Here is a 21,139-nt window from a genome sequence, read left to right on the forward strand (position 1 = left end):
TTTATTAGACCTACTGTTTGATTATATAAAAAAAAACCCAGATACTGTTTGCATGCTTATGTTATTTTTTTAATATTTGCACTTAGCTGTCAAAAAGTTATGGTATACAGCAAGCTATGAAACAATCTAAAATGCATACTACCTTCATTATACATCATATATCAGTATAATATAACTACCAATTGCAATGTTACAATTCCAGGTCTTCAGGCTCTATGACACCTAGACCGTTATGTATTTTTTGCTTACTCTATGGCTGGAATAGGTGAAGGTGCAGTTACTATTTCCCAGCTGTATATTTGCTGAGCGGGGAGGAGTTTCTCCTGCTGAACTTTACAGATCAAATTCCAGAGTTATTAACCTGTTTTCTAAACCTTGGGCATAGGACTTGTCTCTTTCCTGTTAACATGGAGACTAAACAGGCTTTTCTGCAGCTGCAAAACTACATTGGTGGAAAATTTGTCTCAACTAAATCCTACATCAATTCATATGATCCTTCTACAGGTGAAGTCTACTGCAAAGTGCCTGACAGTGACAAGGAGGAGGTGAGGAGCCTGGCTGCAATAATATTAGTTGTTTAATGTGATACACTAGGGCAATGTGCACACTATTAACTTTAGTTATCAAAGTTACATTGCCTTTTTCTGTTTTGTAAGCAAATGTCATGTATACAATAACATAAAGAAAAAACAATCTTGTTCTTCATATCATATCAATTCCACAAAATAAGGTGTTAAAGAGGACCTTTCACCATATCCGGGCACAGGCAGTTCTATATACTGCCAGAAAGCTGACAGTGCGCTGAATTCAGCGCACTGTCGGCTTTCCCGATCTGTGCCTGGTGTGAAGAGCTTACGGTCCGGTACCGTAGCTCTTCTATGGTCAGAAGGGCGTTTCTGACCATTAGCCAGAGACGTCGTTCTGCCTCGCGGCGCCAATCGCGCTGTGCTGTGGAGCCGGAACGCCCCCTCCCTCTGCTCACACAGCTTGTCCGTAGACTAGCATTATCAGGAGAGGGAGGGGGCGTTCCTCCCGGCTCCACAGAACAGCGCGATAGGCGCCGCGAGGCAGAAGGACGTCTCTGGCTAATGGTCAGAAACGCCCTTCTGACTGTAAAGCGCTACGGTACCGGGACCGATAGCGCTTTACACCGGGCACGGATCGGGAAAGCCGACAGTGCGCTGAATTCAGCGCACTGTCAGCTTTCTGGCAGTATATAACACTGCCTGTGCCCAGATATGGTGAAAGGTCCTCTTTAAGGTATTAACAGGTTAATTCCCATTTCTTATATAGCACTAGCATACACCACAGCACTGCAATGGCTCACAGGCTTATTTCACCTTTTTAGACCCTGAGGACTAGAGATGAGCGAGTAGTACTCAATTGAGTAGATATTCAATCGAATACTACGGTATTCGAAATACTCATACTCGATCGAGTACCACTCGCTATTCGAATGTAAAAGTTTGATGCAGAACCAGCATGCTGGAATGCTATACAGTCGGCCAATCAACGCTGGTTCTTCTCCTACCTTTAGAAGTCTTCTCTGCGCAGTGTCCCCGCGGCGTCTTCCGGCTCTGAATTCACTCTGTCAGGCATCGGGCCTGGGCAGAGCCGACTGCGCATGTCTGCTTGTAGTGTGGACATGCGCAGTCGGCTCTGCCCAGGCCCGATGCCTGGCAGAGTGAATTCAGAGCCGGAAGACGCCGCGGGGTCGCTGCACGGAGAAGATTTCTCGGAGGATCCAGCCCGACCCTCACTCGTGGACTTGGTAAGTATAATTTGATCGAACGTTGCCTACCCCTGAAACGAGCATTTTCCCCCCATAGAGTATAATAGGATTCGATATTCGATTCGAGTAGTCGAATATTGAGGGGCTACTCGAAACGAATATCGAACATTTTACTGTTCGCTCATCTCTACTGAGAACAATTAGAAACCGTTAACTTAAAGGGGTTGTCCAGTCTTTTAACCTACCCTTAAGACAGGACTTCCATATCAGATTGGTGAGGATCCGACATACTGCACCCCCATGATCAGCTATTTAGGAGAAGATAAGTCATCAACGTCAACATTCTGGACACCTGTTTTAAGTTTGTCTTGTGATATGTGTGAAACCAATGTCAAAGGTCTAGGGCCTCGGTGTAAGGGATAAGTGTAGCAATTGTTATATGTGTTTACTCATTGTTCTGGTATATGCCCTATGTGCATGGTAGGTTAGGTCCAAACGATGAGCAAAGGATCATTAAATGGCCTATGTTATGGCTGGAGAGTAAGGCCTTTCAGAACCAAACAAGAACTCTCAATTTGAAGCAGTCAGACCCCTCAAACATTCATTATCTAGATAATATAAGTGAATATGAATTTAGAAAACAGTTTGCAATAGTAAGGCTAGGTTCACACTAGCATTGAGGTTTCCGTCCCTGACTGCGCTTGAAAACATTTTCAAGCGGAAACCCAGCAGACTCCGTCATAAGTCTGTGGGGTCTACAGGTAATCGCTTTTTAATCAGATTAGGTTTCCGTTCTTCAGGTTCCCAAACTAAGCTGAAGAACGGAAAGTCCAATGTAGGTGTGAGCCTAGTGTGAATTAATAACTTCTGGCAACAATGTATGACCTAATGTGTCTTCTCCTGAACAGGTTGGTGCTGCAGTCAGTGCTGCTAAAACTGCATTCCCTATCTGGTCTTCTTGGAGACCCCAGGACAGATCAAGAGTCATGAACAAGCTCGCAGACCTTATTGAAAACCACTTGGAGGAGTTTGCACAAGCAGAATCTAAAGACCAAGGTGAAAGAGGATATTTTTTATGTATACATCTTCCTGTCTCTAGCTATGTAAAGCCTCTTACTTCAAAGTATGAGACCCTCTGGTGCTAGGACTACATGGACAAGTTTCTAGCACTGCTCATTGCTACCATGGAAGACTAAGGACTAGTTTACACGTGATTATGCGTGTGCATATTCCGTTGCGGCCTCCTCACCGGGATGCCGGTGCAGTGCACGGCATCCCGCCACGGCTTTCCGCTGCACATTAGGCCCAAATGAATGGGCCTAGTCTGAAGGCGAGAGGCGGACACCGCTGCTGATTCAGCCTTGTAATCCGCCTGAAGAAAGGGCAGCTCGTTTCCTTTTTCTGCTATCGGCAACATGCCACTAGTGGAAAAAAGAACGCTAGCGGTCTACATAGACCACCATCGTGAGGGGGTGGATAATGACATGGATTCCGTGCCAAAATCTGCCCCTTCTTGCCCCGTGTGAACAGGGCTTAAAGTCCATTGATGTTTAGAATTCTTCATTCCTATAAGACTATAAGGCCTTCACATGATGATACAATATTGCTTAGTCCACTATGGTATTGAGTCAGCAGCCATGTAACGTGGGTGGGGGCAGTAGGAGAAAATTAATCTCAAAAGTGGTACAGAGTGATACAGTTATTATCACACGTACAGTGAGTATGTACAGTTAGCATCGTCCTATGTGATGACTTTATCCAAGTGCAGCATTTCCTATTAACATGACAACCATATAACATATAAGCATTATGCCATGTGTTACTGGAATCTAATGTTAAAGCTCATTGTATATCACTATAGACCCCCATGCTTAATAAAACAAATGCTGTAAGCCTAAGCCATCACACAAGGTAAAAACCACTTTATTTGCAAGCACATTTAAAGGTGTTGCATTAATGGGTCAGAAATGAGTCACAAAAGAATTCTTTATGCCTGCAAAATCCCAAACAGGGAAAGTTACTTGTATGCTAAAGGAAATGAGTTTGCATAAAATCTAAGTTGGTGTGCACTAAATCTACTAAAATAAAATGTGCATGGGTATTTCCTAAAAAAGCAGCCTACACGCCTCTGCCTGTACGCTACATCAAACATTTCCTCTCAAAGGTATCTGCAGCAAATGTAGAATGTGCTCCTAAATGCTTCACCCATGTATGAAAAGACATGTCATTCTGGTTAGCTACATTTCCCAGAAACTACATGCAATAAACTGATGTCAAGTTCTCAAAAATATTATTGTACTTGGTTTATTACTTCACTTTATTATTTCACATTTCCCTTATACATACCACCCAACCGTCCCGCAGGACACTCGCGCTTTCCTACCCCTGTCCTGCTGTCCCGCGCCGCTCCCTACATGTCCCGCTATGTCCCTTTAATGATTTACTGATCAATCATTCCTCCCATCACCGCCTATTCTTATAACAGATAAGAGGCTGGGGTGATCGGAGGAACGCTTTACTTTGGTTCAAGGACCTTGTGTGACATCACACGGTCACATGACTAGGTGGGCGTGTCAGTGTCCCGTGCATTGAAGAGAGAAGAGATCTGTGTAAGATACTGAGAAGGGAGGGGGAAGGGGGATCTGAGATGCAGGATGGAGAGAGAGAGAGAGAGAGTGTGTGTGTGTGTGTGTCTGTTTGTCATTATACTGGGGGCAGAGATGGAGGGGGGACATTAAACTGGGAGCAGATGAAAGGGGATATGAAACTGAGGGAGAAATGGAGAGGGGAGATGAAACCAGGGGCAGAGATGGAGGAGGGGATATGAAATGGAGCAGATAAAGGGGGCACTTAAACTGGGGGACAACTTGAGAGGGCATTGAACCGCAGGAAGAGCTGGAAGGGGACCTGTCTGCCTCTAGTTGCCCCCAGTTTAATGTCACCCTCCAGCTACCCCTACGGTTTAATGTCTGCTTCTAGTTGCCCACTGTTTAATGTCCCACTTCATCTGCCATTTATTTATTGCCCCCTCCAACTACCCCCATTGCTATGTCGCCCTCCAGCTGATACAGTTTCATGTTTAAACTGGGGCACCAGGAGAGGGACTTAATACTGTGGGGCAGTTGGAAGGGAACATTACAATGTGGAGACATATAATGTACGGGTGACTGTAGGAGGATTATACTGTGTTGGGGTACATGAAAAATGAAAGAGAATGGGCGGAGTCAACATAAAAGTGGGTGGGGTAAATTTGCTGCTGCACGCTATGCGCACCACACATTTTGTCCCTCTTTCTGTTCAAAAGTTGGGAGGTATGCCTGGTGGTAATGTCTGAAATTATACCAATGTCCTTCAGATCTTTTTTTTTAAAGTAAACCCATTTTCTTACTTTTCAGGTAAAACTGTTACGTTTGCACGTACTGTGGATATACCACGTTCTGTGTACAACTTGCGGTTCTTTGCCTCCTCCATCCTGCATCACACCACAGAGTGCACACACATGGACCACCTGAACTGCATGAACTACACTATGCGCACCCCCATTGGAGTTGGTAATATTCATAAACTACAGGTTGGCTGGGTTCTTCATTACTTTACACTGGTCTTCCTTACCTGTGATTCTTTCTGGCAGCCGGACTCATCAGTCCGTGGAACCTTCCCCTATACTTGCTGACCTGGAAGATTGCCCCAGCTATAGCATGCGGAAATACAGTGGTGGCAAAGCCAAGTGAGATGACCTCAGTCACTGCATGGATGATGTGCCAATATCTGAGTGAAGCAGGTATTTGTATATAAGGAATTGTTACAAAGACATCTGTGAGAAGCGATAGACACTTGTAAGGATTAAGTGCTTAAGTGAAAGCGAGTATTGGTGCCCCTTGTGGGCTTGTCGCTGACCCACTGTACAGACACTTACTAAAGTCCACTTCCCTCTTATTATATCCATTATCTTAAATAAAAATACCCCTGATTTGGGGCAAAAAGGGGTCAGCCACAGCTTTACTGACAAGTTAATAACCATATGTAGAACCTTGTTCACACTAAACCTAACATAACGTGCCACTAGATGCCAGTCACAGCCTCCGTGGTGGGCATATATTAGTTGTTCCACCAGGTGACACATCTGTACTTCTCCATACCGTTGAAATGGAACAAGGTCCTGCCATATGCCGCTTTGCCACCTAATAACAAGATCAAATGAAAATAAATTAATAAATAAATACATACAGTAGTCACATAAATAACCAAACTAACAATAAAGTGCAAACATTCAATAAGAATCATAGCTAGGAATTCAGCATGGGGGGCAAACATGTCCAAGTGGGCCCCCACCTTAGTTATACCAACCGACCAACACTTTTAGTCAAACACCGCTCAACATTCTTACGATTGGAAATTGCGGTTGTGACACACTAGGTATTGTAATGCAACTCCTTTCATCAATATTAGTGGATTGAGTGTCAGGGTGAATCAGTAATTGTTGCATGATGGGTTCCCCTTAAAATTTTAGGACATACCCCCCTCCTAACTTCACTGCCCTCTATTTGCAGTTCACAAAAATCCCCTTACTTGGCCCAGACACAGTATAATGCCCCCTTTACTGACCCACACACAGTATAATGCACACTTTATTGGTCCCACTGTATATTGCTCACTTTATTGCGACCCACACAGTATATTGTCCCCTTTACTGAATCCACAAAATATAATTCCCCTTTTTAATGCTCAACATATAATATTACCCCACACAGTGATATGTTAGTTTGGAATGAGCAAACCGATGCAGATCAAACTAAATTCTCCAACTCTCCAGTTGTTCTCCAACTCAAAACTTTTGGGTTGGAGTCCAGCACTATAATAAGTAGAAACCCAGGAGAGGTGAGCAAAAATGACAAACAGTTATATTCACCTTCTCTCACCTCTCCATGGCATACTCAAGGTGTCCAGGGCTCCCTTGGTATCCTGTTTAGACCTCTGGCGGAGACTCTGTGGTGAGTGACATCAGGGCTCACCACAGAAGGCCCAAAGAGGATGTCAGGGGACCATCAGACGCTGCAAGGATGCTCAGGAGAGGTGAGGTAAGGTGAGTATAACTGTTATTGTTACTCACTTCCTCTGGCCCGCTACTTATTATAGTGTTTTGTGGGTGACAAGTAATAATAACACTTCTAGTTCAGGCCAAACATCTTTAATGTTAGGCTGCTACTTATTGGATTATTCCAATAGGTAACGGCTGATGTCTTACTCTCTGTACCCCACTCCTGTCCAGTCCATCCCCCACTTCTCTGTCCAGGGAGTGCTACACAGCATCTGAAGTAGATATATAAATATGATAAGGACTACTGTCCCAGGAGGAAAGGTTGACTAGGACGTAATGGTGATTACTTTGCAGTTGATCTTTTACATTGTTCTAGGTGTCCCACCAGGAGTTGTTAACATAGTGTTCGGCACAGGCCCAAGAGCAGGAGAGGCTCTTGTGTGTCATCCTGATGTGCCCATTATCTCCTTTACTGGAAGTACTGTGACTGCTCAGCGCATAATAGAAAAGAGCGCCCCCTATTGCAAGAAGCTGTCATTAGAACTTGGAGGCAAGAACCCAGCTATAGTCTTTGAAGATGCAAACCTAGAAGACTGTGTTACTACCACTGTACGGTCAAGTTTTTCTAACCAGGTGAGTGGTTTGTATATTGATCAATCAAAACATATCACTTCTGTTTCTGTTGTTTAGGACCATATCATTTTCAAAGATAAAGAAATGTGCACATAAGGCCATCAGGCCAGTTTAATCTGATGAGAATTTATGCTCTTTCATGGGTTTTGATCAAACTAAAACATTTTTACCAAGAAAAAAATAATAATAATAATAATAAAGCAAATTAAAATATGCAGTATCATCAATGGCCACCAGATGGCAGATATCTTACATTCTCAACTCAGAAGTGTTTATAGACATCAGTGTTTGCAACCTTTTCATATAGGGAACCTGGAAGGCAAGTAACTAACTAGTCCCTGCATGTAGTGTTTCCTGAGGTCACCATCATATAGGTGGGTTACCTGAGTTATCGCTTGGACATCTTTATATCACATGACTTGGTCATTCAGCTCTTAAAGGGGATTTTCCACAAAGCAGGTTATTCCCTATGCTTAGTATAGGGGATAACTTGCAGATCAGTGAGGGTCTGACTAATCTGAATGGAGTGGTGGTTGGGAAGCGTGTGCTCTGCTCCATTCATTTTAATGGGAGTACTGGAGATAGCCAAGTGCTGTACTATTATCTCTGGCACTCCCATTGAAATGAATGGAGTGGTGTGCATGAATGGGAGACACGGGGTCCTCGTTCTCCTAATCAGTGGTCGTCTGAGCAGTTGGGGAAAACCCCTTTAAGGGCCCCACATTTCAGAAATCCTTCTTTTTTTGACCGAAGATTATGCTGCGTTTTTTGTAGCCAAACCTAGTAGTGTCTACAGATGGAATGGGAAATATCTAAGAAGCCATTAGACTTCTGCTTTCTGCTCAAAAACGCAGCACAATCTGAAACAAAAAAGGAGCTTTTCTGTGCTGTAGGGCCTCAGCCTAAAGTGGTATTTAGGGGTATATAGCAATTATTCCACTATGTTAAAAGAATTGGTTACTGTGACAGTAGAATTTCTGTTCTCTGATAATTATTTTATATTTGGTGTCCAGTTTTATTCTCAGTAGACAGAAGTGGCTGTGGCCTCTAACATATTTATGTTGTCTCTGGCTAATGAATGGCCTTCTGGTTCAGCAGAGTCTGTTTGGTGGGATCCCTGGTCACTACATACATGACCTCATGATTTTGGGGTCATATATGCTGACCATACCAAGCTTTGTATCAGTGGCGTAACTAGGAATGGCGGGGCCCCGTGGCGAACTTTTGACATGGGGCCCCCTGACTGACGCCCACCGAAGATGCCGACCGCCCCTCCCCCACACACATTCCTGCGCTATTATTCCCCATAGTGGCCCCTGTACACACTATTATGGCCCACTCTGGACGCCCATGAACAATTATTATACTCTGGCGTCTTTTGAGACCCCAGAGTATAATAATCGGAGACCAAGAGGGGATACCACCATAAAAAAAAACACTGTTTGGCTTTATGTACCAAGAGAAAGCCGACAGTGTGCTGAATTCAGCGCACTGGCTGCTTTCTAGTGGTATATAAAACTACACATGCCCTGGTTCCCTGAACAACTCCTTTATTGAAATACCCCTTTAAGAACTGTAATAAGTTTACTGCTTGGGGAAAAAGAAGATAAGTTCCACATTCAGTGTCAGTGAAGAGTGTTCTCACTTAAAACACTCTTCACAGGTACTGAATGTGGAACTTGTTCTCTTTTTTCCCCAGGCAGTACACTTATTATAATTGTAATGAAGACAGGAGCAGGGCAGGGAGCTGCAGCACAGCTGTACATCCTGTCCTGCATGAAAAGGTGACCGTCATTCACTTTCACCTCTCCATTCTGGACGCACGCTCTGTCTTCACAAGCCAGTCAGCGCTGCCTTCACAAGCGCTCAGTGCTGCTGCTGGCTTCTAAAAATGAACTCCCCTGGGCCCTTCGTCTTTCTGCAAACTAAGTCTCCGCCCCCTAGCGTTAGGACGCACGCTGAGGGAGGAGACACTGTGGAAGGTCCTGCACAGTCTTCTGCCTATGCAGGGTGAAAAACGAACACCCCACATAGGCTAAAAAATAGGTCACCAGACCGCCGGTCAGACTGTCCCCCCCTCCACCCACCGGAGAGGAGGTGGGGGGAGGGGGGGGGGGGTCGAGAAGTTGAAGAAGTAAAAAAAAATAAAAAAATTTTGCATATTGACACGTCAGGGGGCCCGGGCCCCGTGAAGTGTCGGGCCCTGTGGCAGCTGCCTCTGCTGCCTCTGCAGTAGTTACGCCACTGCTTTGTGTCCTATTTAACAACCCATATAGCTTTCACTTTACTGCAGACAAAAGTAGTGCTCCTTGATCTTAATATTAAACCTATTTTGGGAATATTACACTTCATGCAGGATCATGTCATCATTGGCAGTTCCTGTAGTTCCAGTAAATCCTCAACATTGGAATTGCAACACCAAGAAGGAAGAGCCTAGGAATTCAAAGGCTATCATAGAATCGATAGACATGTTAATGGAAGCCAAATATCCATAACATCTCAATTTATTCAAACTCAAGTATGGCCATGTGTAGAAATACACCCACTTGCACGCTATCATTGAGGTTAATAATGGTTGTCATGCTGAATGCTTGATAGCCTCTGATAACAGTACATGAGGTCAGTGGACACCTGTAGCAGGATGTCTGGCTCAAAGCCCAATGTCGTGCAAACGCCTTTTGATAGTTTGTGTGAACACTGTTTGACGCCCTAGATTTGGGATGCGTCATTCAATTTCACTTACAGAATAGATCACAATGTGCTATTCTTACTATAAGGCGTTCAGTCCATGCGGAGGTTCACTCCCATGTTGTCATTCCAGTTTGTCATTGATCGCCCAACCACTAGGACACACAATGTAGAACAATCCTGATATCTTGACACATAAAGATCTGCCATAGTGAAAAATTCTGAGTCCCTCTCAGTTTGTGACAATTGGTGATAACTGGCCCGCCGATGAACAGGAGGCATCGCACAGTCCTCTCACAGCACTGACTTTTATCAAACAATATCTACTTTCCACATGTCACAGTTTGACGGTAGGTGCATGAACATGTGATTGTTTTGCAGATCTTAGTGTAGCAAGTTCAGTGCAGAGGAGAATAATAATAAAGTCAAGTTAGTCAAAGGATCTTATTTAACATTTAATTTATCCATCAGTCTTTATTACTACTGGAAGTTTTTTATATAGGGATTGTCAATTTTTTAAATTTGTCATTAAAGTGATTGTCTGGGATAAAATAAAAATTGATCCCTAAACTAAACCCCTTCCTCCCTCCTAAATTCGAATTTGCTTAGTTTAAAAAAAATAAATAAAAAAAATTACCTAGATCGCTATAGCGGTCATGTGACTGCCCCAGGCACACTTTCTGATAATCCAGTGATGTTCGGTTTCCCCGTTTCCAGAAACATAATGTCACCAATACTCCCCCTGGCCCCAGTCCCCTTCATACTTACCTGTCTTCATGAAACATCAGTTCCTTCCAGCACCTGCACAATAGAGCCAGTGATTCTAGCTCTATTGCGCAATTGCTAGCAGAAGTGAAGAGCTGAAGGATCCTGCCTATCACAAATGTGCAAGAAGTCCACAGAAGAAGAAGCCAGAAGAAACTCATCTCCAGGACACAGAAGACAGATAAGTATCATGCGGTGTGACGAGGGGCTGAGTTAGGTAGATAGGTAAGTAGGGTTAGTAGTCCGCAGGAAAACAGGGAGGGGGTCTGAGCAGGGGTGTAACTACCGTAGAGGCAGCGGAGGTGTCTGCCACAGGGCCCGGGCCATTAGGGGGCCCGGTGACAGCCGCTACCGCTGCGTTTTTTTTTTTTTTTTAATAGGCCGTTACGGGCCCTATTTACTTGCCGATCCTGGCAGGGCCGGGATCGGCAAGTGACACTGCGGGCCCCACAAATACTATCATTATACTTGGGGGTCTGCAAAAATCGGCGGACTGGGAGAGGTAAGGGAATGTAAAAAATACTGTTACTTACCTCTCCACGATCCTGCCAGGCCTCCTTCCTGCGTCCCAGGTCATGTGACGTCTGACGTCATTTCAAAAGGACGGCAGCGGAGAAGACAGCGTAGGAGCCGAAGAAACAGTAGTTTTTTATGTTTTTATTCCCCCGGGTCACCGATTATTATACTCTGGGGTCTGAAAAGACCTCAGAGTATAATAATTGTTTATGGGTGTCCACTATGGGGGATAATACTGTGTGCAGGGGCCAGTAAGGGACAAAATACTGTGTGCAGGGGCCACTATGGGGGATAATACTGTGTGCAGGGGCCACTATGGGGGATAATACTGTGTGCAGGGGCCACTATGTGGGATAATACTGTGTGCAGGGGCCACTATGGGGGATAATACTGTGTGCAGGGGCCACTATGGGGGATAATACTGTGTGCGGGGACCACTAAGGGACATAATACTGTGTGCAGGGGCCACTATGGGGCATAATACTGTGTGCAGGGGCCACTAAGGGACATAATACTGTGTGCAGGGGCCACTAAGGGACATAATAAAGTGCGGAGGAGGGTGTCGGTCAAGGTCTTCGACGTCGGTGTCGTTTGGGCGGGAGGGGGGGCCATGTCAAAAGTTTGCCACGGGGCCCCGCCATTCCTAGTTACGCCACTGAGTCTGAGAGAGGGAGAGTTAGGGAGAGATAGGAGGATCTGAGGCTAAGACAACAGGAAGCTACCCATGTAAACAATTGCAGAGGTGCCAGGAACTCCAACAGAACCCCAGAAATCACCACTAAATGTATTTTGATGCACTTATTAACTAATAGCACTAAAATACCTTCTTTTAAAAAAAAAAAAGAAAAAAAGAAGCTTTTTTGCCCAAAAAAACCCTTTAAGGTCAAAGCGTGACAAATTGTGATAAGTTCAGATCAAATACATTGCATGTTCTGAATTTATCCCAAATTACCTTCTGCATGTGCTAATTTCTACCACAAGATGGCGCTAATCTGCATGAAATCATATCCACTGCTACCCTCAGAAATATTAGGATATTTATAGATTGTGGTATTGCTGAATATAAATGAACAATTAAAATAAATAAGTCATATTAGATATGTAATAACTTTTATCATGCTCCTCTAACATATTTTGAATTTATTCTAAATACTGTTTTGCAGGGGGAGATTTGTCTTTGCACAAGCAGGATATATGTTCAGAGATCAGTTTATGATAAGTTTCTGCAGATGTTTGTGGAAGCTACAAGAAAATGGAAGGTGTCCATTCCCTCTGACCCCACAGCTAGTATGGGAGCTCTGATTAGTGAGACGCATTTAGCAAAGGTAAGTTTATCTTGTACACTGAAGCTAGAATATAAATGTGACTAAAACACGTCATTATTCCTAATATCAGATGGCAAGGCTCAAGAACTTGAAGTAGAAAACAAAAAAGCTGCATATTACAGTCGCCAGCTATAAAAACAGGGTATGGCGAGAATGAGCGATGACAATAGCCCCACTAGATTTATTAACATTTACATCAGAAATAAGTAGTAAATGATATGGGAAATATACGCTAGCTATGAGCTGGTATACAGATATCCTCCAAGCACATGTGGTTCATTTCTTAGGAGGCGCACGATGGCGGAGAGGCCATGAAGACTGGCATGAGGAATGCCAGTCTTCATAGATCTGGGTCAATTATTTTTTTCCCTCTAGACCTAAGAAATAAGAATATTTGCAGAAGTGTAACTATAAACTTCTGGGCAAAATATGTATAATAACAGCTCCCTTACTCATCTTGTGTCATTTACCAATGTGATCAGTGTGGCTTTTCATACACTAAGACCTGGATATAGCTGCTACTTCTGCACCCCATATAGCTGCGACCCATTATATTTGCCCGCTTTAGGCTAGGTTCACATGAAGGAATATCAAGAGGAATTTGATATTTGCTCACGGCTCCAGTCACAATGAACCCGAGCCTCGCACTGCGTATTCATGGCCGAATCAGCCTCGCACTGCGGATTCTGTGGTTGGATGGAATTTGGGACTGATTTTGAGGCGATATAAATTCAGTCATTTGAACCTAGCTTCAGAAGCCATACTTCTGTTACCCCTCCTCTCCCAAAACTAAAGCTAACATTATACCATGATCTGTCTCCAGGTAAAGGGCTACATTAAGAAGGCATTGGCAGAAGGAGCTACTATCAATTGTGGAGAATATGTGGACCCCCTCCACATCCCACCCAATAACCAGGGGGGTTATTTCATGCTGCCTACAGTTATCACTGGATTGAAGGAAGAATCCTGCTGCATGCAAGAAGAGATTTTTGGCCCTGTGACATGTGTGGTTCCATTTGATACAGAAGAGGAAGTGATTGACAAGGCTAATGGTGTCAAATATGGCCTGGCTGCGACTATCTGGACAAGAGATGTCGGCCTCTCTCACCGTGTTGCAAAGAGACTTCAGGCAGGTTTAGTATGGACCAACTGCTGGTTAGTGAGGGACCTAAATTTACCATTTGGTGGTATGAAGGCATCAGGCCTGGGTAGAGAGGGGGCAAAGGATTCATATGAATTCTTCACTGAAGTCAAAACTGTTACAATAAAACATTAAATGTGTCTCATTGCAAATAAAAAATAAAAAAGCTCAGAACTAATATATTTACTAACTGTGTTTTCATATATATTTGCTATATAGTAGAGATGAGCGAACACTGTTAGATTGAGTAGCTATTCGATCGAATATCAGGCCGTTCGAGGTATTCGATTCCAATCGAATACCAGGCCGCAAACGCAGTAAAAATTTGTATCCCCTCCCACCTTCCCTGGCGCTTTTTTGCACCAATAACGGCGCAGGGGAGGTGGGACAGGAACTACGACAACGGAGGGAGTGAAAAAAAAAATTGGAAAAACCCATTGGCTGCCGAAAACATGTGACCTCTGATTCATAAGAAAAGTGTCGGCCATCTTCGTCTCATTTTCGTTTTGGAGTGATAGGGAGAGCTTGTTCTCAGTGTGAGAAACAGATTGTAGTGTTTTATAGGCAGGAAAAAACAGCTCTTTTCAGAGCTACACTGCAGGAACACTGTATACATACAGTGAAACTGCAAATCATGCATCAGGGTAGCATGAGATGTGGGCGAGGACATGGACGTGGATATCCAGCTGGGTATCCAGTCCACAGTCGAGGTACTGGAGAGGGGCTGCCAGCAGTGCCCTCATCAGTAGCAGCAGGGGACGTGGGCGGGGACGTGGACGTGGATATCCAGCTGGGTACTGGAGAGGGGCTGCCAGCACCCAATTCACTCATCCTCCTCCAACCCCAGCCCCTTCACCATTATGAATTGTTAAAAAACAATTTTAATTAATTTTTCATGGATACCCCTCAAGGGCCTGCAAATCAATTTTTAGGGCTCCAGCCCAAGGGCCTGCAAAATAATGTTTTAGGAATTTAATTTTTTTAGGGGTCACCCCAAGGACCAAAAAAAATAAAACACTGCTGCTATAAGGCTCTAGTCACCCCAAGGGCCAAAAAATAAAACACTGCTGCTACATGGCTCTAGTCACCCCAAGGGCCAAAACATAAAACACTGCTGCTACAAGGCTCTCGTCACCCCAATTAAAACACTGCTGCTGCATGGAATAGAAATACTAGTTTGGCAATAAACCCCACATCATGTCAGTCGGCTTATTAACTGAGTCATGCATGATGTTAAGGGGGCTGCCCCTAGAGGGCAGCAGGCAGAGGCACTGTTCTCCTAATTACATCCTGGAGAATAGATTTGCATATTTTTTACTCTTAAATATGAAGACTTAACTGAAATAACTTAACTTCCTATATATCCTGGTCTTGTATTATCTTTTGCTCCGAAAGACACATTAGGGCTTATTTTCAGGATACAGAGCACTAGTCCCTTACACTCCTCAATAGTGGTGGTGCTTGTGAAAGGGATCTATGCAGTGGTAGAAAGTCTCAGCACACACTTGAAAGCTAAATCAGATGATATTCTTTCATTTCAAGATATACGTAATTGGGAAATAGTTACATCACAGCGCCAAACAGTGAAGTATAAATCTGAACAAGCTGAAATGCAGATCAGAATATAATGTAAGGTTTCTGTCCAATCATAATCACCTTCCGAGTGGATCTGAACCAGGAGGTTAATAGGGATAACCCCCATCTCTTTAATAATCTACATGTGAACCCTCTCCTTCTTGGGATATACATCCATTCATGTGTTTCGGCGCTCTGAACAATGGGCCACAAATACCTATTTATTGTCATTGGTACAAATAAACTCTGAAACATTTTAAGAGCAACAAGTTTGAGATTGTGAATATAATATAATATATCATATCATATCATATATAATACACACACAGCCATTAGCTGCAACAGTGAAACCAACAGCCTAGTATTGTATAAGTCCTCATTTTGCCACTAAAAAAGCTCTCAGGACCTCTAAAGGTTAAAGGTGTCCTTGGATATCTGGTACCAAGGTATTGGCAGCATATCCTTTAAGTTGCTACGTGGAGCCTGTATGAATCGGACTTGTTTTCCCAGCACATGTTACAAATACTTTATTGTATTGAGACCTATAAACATGGATATAAATGCCAGAACCTAATTTTTCCCAGCAAGATGAAAGAAAAAGTCCTGTAGGTATGACTTTTTCTTTGGTCGCAAAAGTAAATGAACATGAGGGAAGAAAGCTTTATGTGTTATAGTAAATGGGAACAGATACAGATGGAGGGGGCTCTGTCTATATCAGTCACTATTGCCTAGGTGAGAGCAGTGGACCTTAAAGGGAGTCTGTCAGCTGGAAATTGGTTATGAACCTAATCCCGATACCTTGTAAAAGTGAGTCTATAATTTCCAAATATTCCTGTTATTCCGCTTCAGAGCCCCACTTTCATGCCAATTGCTGTTTTATTTTTATGCAAATTAATCCTAAAGTGCTTTTGTTTGGGAATCTAGATCTGACACCAAAGCAAGGCAAAGATAAAGTATGTCCGCAAAGTACCTTCTCATTTACACATGAACAAAATGGTGATTTACATAAAAGTGGAGTGCCAAGGTAGATAATAACAGAGGCATATTAGGAAAGCGTTGCTTCACCTCTACAAGGTACAGGGATTTGGTTTATAACCAATGTACTGCTGACAGACTCCCTTTAATAGCCGTCGTGTGAACCTTCTCTTAAGTAAAAGCTGTGTCTCTTCTCATGACAGGCTCCAAAATAGCTTTACACCCTGCTTCTATATTAAGTATACCATTGACAACTGTATTCCTGTGTCATATTACAGTACTGTATTATTAACTCTTACAGTGTAACAGGTGCTTATAAATGGATTCCCCCATTAACATCCAGGCTTGTAATCTTAAGTGTGTTGGTAAATGAAGAGCTTTTAGCACTTATGCAACATCCAGCCTTCTGCATCATATATTCCAGCACTGTCAGTAAGGGCTTTGTATATTATATTTCCTGTCCAAGTACATTGACCTGGCAATAGACCCCTATCTCTTGGCACGCTCCTGTAAGTGAGATCACTTGGTGGACTGCTGATCAGCCATCATTCTCATGACAATACCTCTCTTATCTTATAACATGGAGCTATGACCCTGCACAGGAAGATACTCCTTTATCTATTCATGGGATGGGTGGGTAAGTAAAGGAAACTCATGAAGTGATGCCAGGAATCAAACTTTTGGAAACACAAGTAGAAATGTTTATGGGATCTATGCTCATGTGTATAATGGGAATTGAGAAAAGAAAATATATTCCATGTTCCATAAATGTTCTTGAATGTATTCCAATGTTTGTTTTCAGAAGAACCTCTAAGTGTAAACCTCCATCTGCAAAAATTTTCTTTCCTCATTTTCCTCATAAGGAAAATGACAAATGCAAAAACGCTTTGCACCTCTCCAAGAGCAGATTCTATCCTATTAATATTATAAAGGTGAACGTTTGTGAGTTTGGATGTTTGTGGGTTTGTGTGTTTGGATGTTTGTTCCTCAATCACGCAAAACCCGCTCCACCGATTTGGCTGAAATTTTCCACAAACATAGTTACTACACAGGATTGCGCAATAGACTACTTTTCATCACAATAGCGCACATATGTTTTTCCCAGGACCCTCACAAAACCCAAACTCACATCACTATCTCTGCAATCTCACACACTTTGGACCATAACAAGCCACAAAATTCATATTACCCTCTACAGCAGAAGTTGGCAACCTCTGGCACACGTGCCAAGAGTGGCACTCCTGCCATATTTCACTGGCACGCCAGCAGCACAGGACCTGCAAGAGTTAAATGAAGTCGGAACATCCCTTCAGTGCTCTGCTAGAGCTGAGGCATAAGGACACTCCCCTTCTCTCACTGCCCTACAATGAGAGGGGTGCAGGAAACCCAGGGGGTGGAGCTTAATCGCTCAGGTCTCTGCCTGCTATAGTGATAGCTCCTGCCGTCTGTATCCTGCAAAGGTTCCCCGAGGAGGAGAGGAAGCTGCTAGCAAAGTGAAAGTAAAAAGCACACAGGTCCCTTCCTTTAGTTCCTATTCTCATTAATGTCAGGCATTTGAGGATATTAGTTTAGTGTTAGTAACTCCATGTGCCTCACATTAATAGGAATAATCCCCATCATGTCCCTCACATTAACCCCTGTGTGCCTCATATAAAGATTACTAATATGTGAGACATATGGAGGTACTAATAAAATACCTCAATAATGAAGATACTTAATTATTACCTCCAAGTCTCTCACATATCAGTAACTCTTACACAAGGGTTAATGTGAGGGACATGATGGGGTTAATTGCTATTAATAAGAGGCACATGGAGTTACTAAACTGTCATGCACAGGGCCAGACTTATCTACAATTGTGGATACAACTATGGTCCTGTACATTTCAATGGGCCCATACACATAAATCCTGCTTTTGCGTCTGTGTGTCTGGGACAAATTGAGCTGTAAAATATAGAGCAGCATTCAACACAAAAGTCTCATGTATTCTCAGAATTACAGCAAAAACAAGATACAAAGTTACATTTCATATCCCATAACTTATACACAGTACGAAAACCTTACCCGCGCCTGTATTTACCCACTTCTACAATCACCGAAGACGAAGTCGCGGGTACCAGCTAGTATTATATATGTAGCCATTTGCTAAAACACATGGATGATATATGTACATTATTGGAAATATGTATATGTATATGATATATACATTTTTGGAAAACTTTACACAAATGTATTTTAGGCCGGGGCCCAACGTCGTACAGTATCTGCAAAATGGAAGGAATTCTGGCGATTCCCATCCACACATTGCAGAAATAATTCTGAAGCAGAAAAGCTACATGTTCAAAAACGTTTTTGGAAGTGACAGCATGTCAATTATCCTTATGGAAATGCTGGCGTTTTCCGTTTAGGTTTAATAGAGGCAGAAAGTCCATAGAAGAAAATTCTGTGGACTTTCTGTGAAAAATGATGTGGAAAAGAAAACCTACATCGAATTTTCGTAAGGTCATCAGTATCTACAATGGTCTGATACCCAAACCCATCATAGACCATCTATGCTGGATGTAGCTGGTCGACAGGCGCACATGCAGTGCCACTCTTATTCATGTGATAGGAGTGGTGCAGAAGCCCCGTCCACAGCGTCAGCATGGCAGTAGTTCTAGTGAACTACAGAGCTGTTCCTAATATCTGAAACTCCAATAGCTGTAACCGGAAGCTGCTAGAGAAACTGATCTGTGCAAGGTCAGGGTGTTGGTCCCTAACAGATCACATACTGATGGCCTATCCTGTGGATTAGGATTTCGATCTGGGGTTGGAAAACCCCTTTAAGGATGAGAAGTTGTCCAACCCCTTTTTATTAATGACCTACCCTCAGAATAGGTCATCGATAAGAGATTAGTATGGATCCTACAAACAGAACTCATATTGAACAGGTGTAATCTTCTCATGCAGGGACTATAAAATGGAGCAGTGCTCACATACAGCAAGCAAACTGCACTTCCATTCAGTGTCTCTGGGAGTAATGGAGACAAGGGCAGCGCAACAAAGTATGCAGTGATAAAACATACATGCTTGTTTACCCCTCTCTCTTTTTTTATTTTAACCCTCTCTATTTCGATTTTAGTGATGGGATTCATAACAGCCAAGGCTAAAGGCGGGGGTGGATTAAAAGCGAAATCTGTTATTGCCCAGGGCTGCAAGGGGAACCACTGCAAAGTAATTTCCCAGTTGCCCCCATTATAATGATTTTGAAAACAACTGTATTACGATCCACTGATATAGGTGATTACTGTGGCGGGCACAAGAGTCTACTGGAGGGGAGTATTTGTTGAGCGAACATCACAAGGTTAATCTTACAAATGTGTCCGAACCAGAACTATTGTAGTCTAGGCTCTCTTCAAACTCAGTTATCATTGGCCCAGGGTAAACATACTAAACAGTGTTACTCACCTTCCTTGGACTTCAGCAGAAGGGCCCTGTTCTCTTAGAGTGTCATGATGGCCCAATCACAGCACAGCTCAGGGGAAAGTCCAAATATATAGCACAATATACTAACTCTGACATAATGACACCATGAACATCACATAAAAATAAATAACATACATAGAATTTAGATAAATAGAAAATATGTAATTCACTTAAAGTGTATCCAATTCATATAAATACAATAGAGTCACAATAACTGTGCCAGTATAACAAGGTAATAAATAAATAGCAGTCTAAGTGCATAAACAGGGCAGCAAAATAGTGTATATCAGTAGCTCCTTATATGATAAATACATTACCCATAAACATGGTCAAAATGGACCCGCAGAGGTTCTTGTTGGAACCTCGATGTAACAAAGGTTTCGTCAGGAGATAGGTACCTGTATCTTATTGAATTTATTTATACATATGTGCTGTTCATGGTGTCTTTGTGTTTGAGTTAGTATATTGTGTGCTATTTGGACTATTCCCCTTAGTTGATTGCCTGCATATTATTTATATTTTATGTTATAGATCAATAATTATGATTTGTGTATTATTTATTGTGTTTTTGGTTATAATGCTGTTATTCTTTCTGAGTCCACCTCTGAATGGCTGAGAAAAACAAAATGATATTTTTGGCATGGCCTAGTCAAAGACTGGACTTAAATCCTATTGAAATGTGGTATGGTATTTTTTACTTCCTGCTGCAGGCATTTTTCGATTTTCATGTTTGACCCCCAGCCTTCCAAATCCTATAACTATTTAATTTTCCCATTCACAGATCTGTATGAGTACTTAATGTTTGCAGGACAAATTTTGCTTCATATTAGTACCATTTAATATTCCATATTCCATACGATGTACTGGGAAACTGTAAAAAAAATTCAGAATGGGGTGGAATTGGAGAAGAACTGCATGTGTGACTTTTTAGGGGCTTTATTTTTACAGCGTACACTGTGCAGCCCAAATGACATAACAACTGGATTCTATGGGTTCTATGATTCTGGGAATACCAAATTTATATAGTTTCTTTTATATTTTGACTCCTTAAAAAAATCCAAAATTTGCAAAAGAAAAATTCTCAGACCCACCATATTTTGACACCCCTAACTTTTTTATATTTCTGTGTACAGGGATGAATAAAGCATCTTTTTTTGTCAGATGTACTTTTTAGTTATATTATTTTGGGAAATATATGAAGGTTTGGCTCTTTTGATCTTTTTTCCTGTTACGGTATTTGCCGTATGGGGAAAAATAACTTATATGTTTGTAAACCAGGCATTTCC

At 42.6% G+C, this 21,139-nt stretch overlaps 1 protein-coding gene across 1 annotated transcript; it reads left to right on the forward strand.

Annotated features, from left to right (window-relative positions):
• The first annotated feature begins 407 nt into the window (after nucleotides 1-407).
• Nucleotides 408-13,973, forward strand: ALDH8A1 (aldehyde dehydrogenase 8 family member A1). Its single transcript, XM_075267951.1, has 7 exons — nucleotides 408-545; nucleotides 2,641-2,788; nucleotides 5,128-5,283; nucleotides 5,364-5,513; nucleotides 7,147-7,403; nucleotides 12,536-12,697; nucleotides 13,521-13,973. Exons 1-7 carry the CDS (start codon nucleotides 408-410, stop codon nucleotides 13,971-13,973), a joined length of 1,464 nt encoding a protein of 487 aa, XP_075124052.1.
• The last annotated feature ends 7,166 nt before the right edge of the window (nucleotides 13,974-21,139 follow it).

This window comes from Leptodactylus fuscus, chromosome 3 (genome assembly GCF_031893055.1).
Source record: "Leptodactylus fuscus isolate aLepFus1 chromosome 3, aLepFus1.hap2, whole genome shotgun sequence".
Taxonomy (NCBI): domain Eukaryota; kingdom Metazoa; phylum Chordata; class Amphibia; order Anura; family Leptodactylidae; genus Leptodactylus; species Leptodactylus fuscus.

Excerpts from the sequence above, each read along its gene's own strand:
- ALDH8A1 (XM_075267951.1), top strand. The coding sequence starts at position 408 with ATGGAGACTAAACAGGCTTTTCTGCAGCTGCAAAACTACATTGGTGGA. Across the intron at positions 7,404-12,535 it reads GGTCAAGTTTTTCTAACCAG|GGGGAGATTTGTCTTTGCAC; the intron begins GTGAGTGGTTTG and ends ACTGTTTTGCAG. Across the intron at positions 12,698-13,520 it reads GTGAGACGCATTTAGCAAAG|GTAAAGGGCTACATTAAGAA; the intron begins GTAAGTTTATCT and ends ATCTGTCTCCAG.